Below are 3,301 nucleotides of genomic sequence, written 5' to 3'. Positions count from 1 at the left end.
CCCGGTGGCTGGTGGCCCCCCCATGGCACACGTGGAGGAGTGCTGGGGATGGAGGGTGGCCAAGCCCTGAGGACACGGTGGTCACACTGTCACTGGTGACATGGAGTTGTGACCTCCAGTTGTCACCCCTGGGCAGGGGGATGGCAGAAGGAGGTGGATGTAGGGGACAAAGGTCCCAGTTTTGCACAGGGCAGTTGGTGACAAGGACCATTTTGAGTCCTGCTATCCCTGCGCACAGCAGCGTAGGAGCAGGGACAGGGCAGATGGCCCTATGCCCACCTCTCCCTCAAGCCCAGACCAACACATGTTTATTTTCTCTATTTCCAGCTCTCCTGAGTTCTTCATCTTCTCCCTGCCTCAACTGTCCCCCTCCAAAGAAGCTGCTGCAGCAACCAGCACAGGGATGCAACACATCAACGCATCCCACCCCCCCCGAAAAGGAGCCAGGCAGCTGCAGGTCAGCCCAGAGACACCCCCCCTCACCCTCTTCCAGCCATCCCTGCCACCAGGGTCCCCTGGGGACGGCGAGGGTCGCAGGGGACACAGGACACTCACCCGTGTGGTTGGTGACGGGTGGCAGGCTCTCGCAGTACTGCTCCTGGATGGAGGCGGCTACGGGGCTGTCCCGGAGGAGAAACACCTGCACGGGGAGGGAGCAGACCACAGGCAGGGTTATATCTGCAATACACCACTTCCCCAGAGCCCGATCCCTCCATGAACCCGGCAGCAGGTCGGTCAGATCTGAGCTTCCCATGTGTTTTGGTGGATGCCACCCCCAAAGCTGTACGATGGACACGTTCCCATTTGCAGGACAGGTTTCCCAGCCCAGAGAAGCTGGGTTTACCCAGGCTGGGGCTGTGGGACTGATGCTCTCTGCTCTGTTTCCCACCCATTGATCCTCTCCCAGCCCAAAATATCCCCCTCAGCAAACCGTACTGCAGCCCTGCACAGCCACCGCCAGGTCACGGAGCTTTGGCTATTTAGCAATTTAATCAACACTTTTAGTTTTAGCATCTTCGCATCCTGAGAGCAGACAGGGGAGACATGATGAGCCTGACACCACGCTCGGATTTTCAATTCCTTATTAAAATCCCAGCCTTGTAAGCTGTCAAGGGGAAGATGTTAACACACATCCTTAAGGAGATCTGATCCACAGTCAGCCGGGTCTGGCTAAAGCCTTTTTTCGGGAGAAGGGCTTGTCTGCCAGCACTACCATCCCCATCGCACTGGGAAGCATGGACCAGGATCCATCCCACCCCTTCTCCAGAGCAGCTCCCGGGCGGCTCTGCAGCTCCACTGGAATTGAAAACCATCGACTCTGGCTACATGGGGAGCTCTTTTGGAAGAGCTACTTCTGAACAATGTTTTTGTGGGAGTTTGGGGACACTAAACCCAAGGAAGGCAATTGCAAGTCAAAGCTGGCAGAGGGACGGTGCTGTCAGACCCAAGGCTCACCAGGGAGGCAGATGGGGGAAGGAGGGGACCTGCTATTTTGCAAAACACGCAGATTTCTACCAGAGCAGCTGCCCATTTTCCCCTCCAGCTCAGAGAGGGGTGACATGGGCTGGTCCCCTCAGCTTGGGGGATGGATGCCAAGGGTGGATGAGGCTGAACCCCACTTCTCCCACCCCAGACCTGCCCTGCAAGGAGTGACCAAACCCCTTGGGGGAAAGCTGTGCCCTGAAGTACAACCACATCCAGATCCCTCAGGAAACTCAAAGCTGAGCCGGGAGGCAGGGAAGGCTCCAGCCTCCTCTTTGTGCAGGATGCTCCCAGCTCCCCAGGGCGGTGGGCTTGGACCCCATCCTGTGCTGAGCCAATACCCTGAACAATCTCCTCCTCCTTCCCCGCTGGGCTGGTCCCTGGTGCCTGATCTTCCTTCCTGAGTGTCATTTACCTTCAAACCCGCTCTGGGTAGGGAGGGGACGGTCCTCCTCTCGCCCTTTACCTGTATAACCGCTGTCTGCTCTTGCTGGCACACCCAGCAATCCCCTGCACCTCACTAAAGCATGACCAGGTTTTTTTCAGAGACGGAGACAAGCTCAGCACCCACTTGCTCTTTTCTAAACAACTATTTACTGCCTTGGGAAGCTGGTTTTGACAGCAAGAGAGATGTCAAGCAGACGGATAAATGGAGCTGAGAATAGCTTCCTTGTTCTGACTGTTCCAGATGGCACAGGGCATCCGGCAGCAAAGCCCTGCCCCGAGCACGGGCGCTGCACGGAGCTCTGCTTGTGCTGATCCTGCAGGAGCTGGAATCTCCTGGGTCTCTTTGCTGAAAGCTGAGACCACCCGAACTCCACATATGGGGTTAGTGGGGTGTTGTGGGGTCGGGTCCCCTCTGCGGTGATGCCTGCAGGACCTGGTGGCTCTTGGCACAGGCAGCTGGGACAAAAGGCTTCCATCCCAAAAGGGGCAGGGATGGTTTGCCTACCTGAACGGGCTCTCAAGTGTTAATTGGATGCATTTCTCCTAATCACAGCCTGCTCCAGCCTGGCAGAGCCCCGTTCTCCTTCCAGACACAGGGAGAGGTCTTGGCACCGAGCTGCATCATGGACAAAGCTGCAGCTAGAGGGGGTATGGATGGAGCGCAGCCTCCGGCTCTTTGCAGGCTTTGGAAATGAGCTGAAACAGCTACAGGAGGAAGGAAGAAAGAAAAAAAAAAAAAAGGTTCCCCAAAACACAGCAAACCCTAACAGCTTTTTCACCAGGCTCTGAGTCTTGTCTCACTGCGATGCGGCCGATGCTCTTGACAGAGGCAGAGGGTTTTTTCCCCACTCCTGTCAGCCCAGCTCGAGCTGGCAGCTCCAGGTGGATTTACACAAGCCCAAACCATCCTGATCTGGTACCCTGATGGTCAGGCTCCCTCCCATGTTTTCCCTTTGCAGGTTACTTTCACCCCTCCCCAGGCTTTGCAGAGAGAAGAGGTCAAAGCTCCGTCCTTGAAGACCTTCTCCTGCCAGAGCATCGCTGCCGTAAGATGCCACCTGGCTCCCAGCAGGTCCCAGGCTGGCCGGGCTGGAGCCACGCACAGCTCAACAGCCCTGAACCGGCGGTGGGTCGTGCTCGGGCCAGAGAGGGGCCGTGTCCCTCTGCCCTCCTGGCCCTGCGTGGACACAGGCTCATGCTCCGCAGTGAAGAACACCCCTGCGACCTCTCTCGTGCTGCCAAAATCCTGGAGAGCTTCAGCTGAGCGTTCAGCTGCACAGGGAAAAAAAAGCAATCTGCTTTTCCAGAAGCAGCCGCATTGCCCAAAGGTCCTCATCAGCCTGGGGAGTGGGTCCTGTGGGGACAGCGGGGC

General features: G+C 57.3%; 1 protein-coding gene across 1 annotated transcript in view; it reads right to left on the bottom strand.

Moving 5' to 3' along the window:
• Positions 1-3,301, bottom strand: part of CRHR1 (corticotropin releasing hormone receptor 1) — a 26,030-nt gene that overhangs the window by 17,149 nt on the left and 5,580 nt on the right. The window contains exon 2 of the mRNA XM_010086555.1: positions 556-640. Coding sequence (XP_010084857.1) covers positions 556-640 — 85 coding nt within the window. The remainder of the gene's footprint in view (positions 1-555; positions 641-3,301) is intronic.

The sequence above is a fragment of the Pterocles gutturalis genome, unplaced genomic scaffold (assembly GCF_000699245.1).
Source record: "Pterocles gutturalis isolate BGI_N339 unplaced genomic scaffold, ASM69924v1 scaffold10816, whole genome shotgun sequence".
In the NCBI taxonomy this organism is placed as follows: Eukaryota; Metazoa; Chordata; class Aves; order Pterocliformes; family Pteroclidae; genus Pterocles; species Pterocles gutturalis.
Note: the sequence above shows the minus strand (reverse complement) of the source record. Positions and strands in the feature narration are given on the sequence as shown.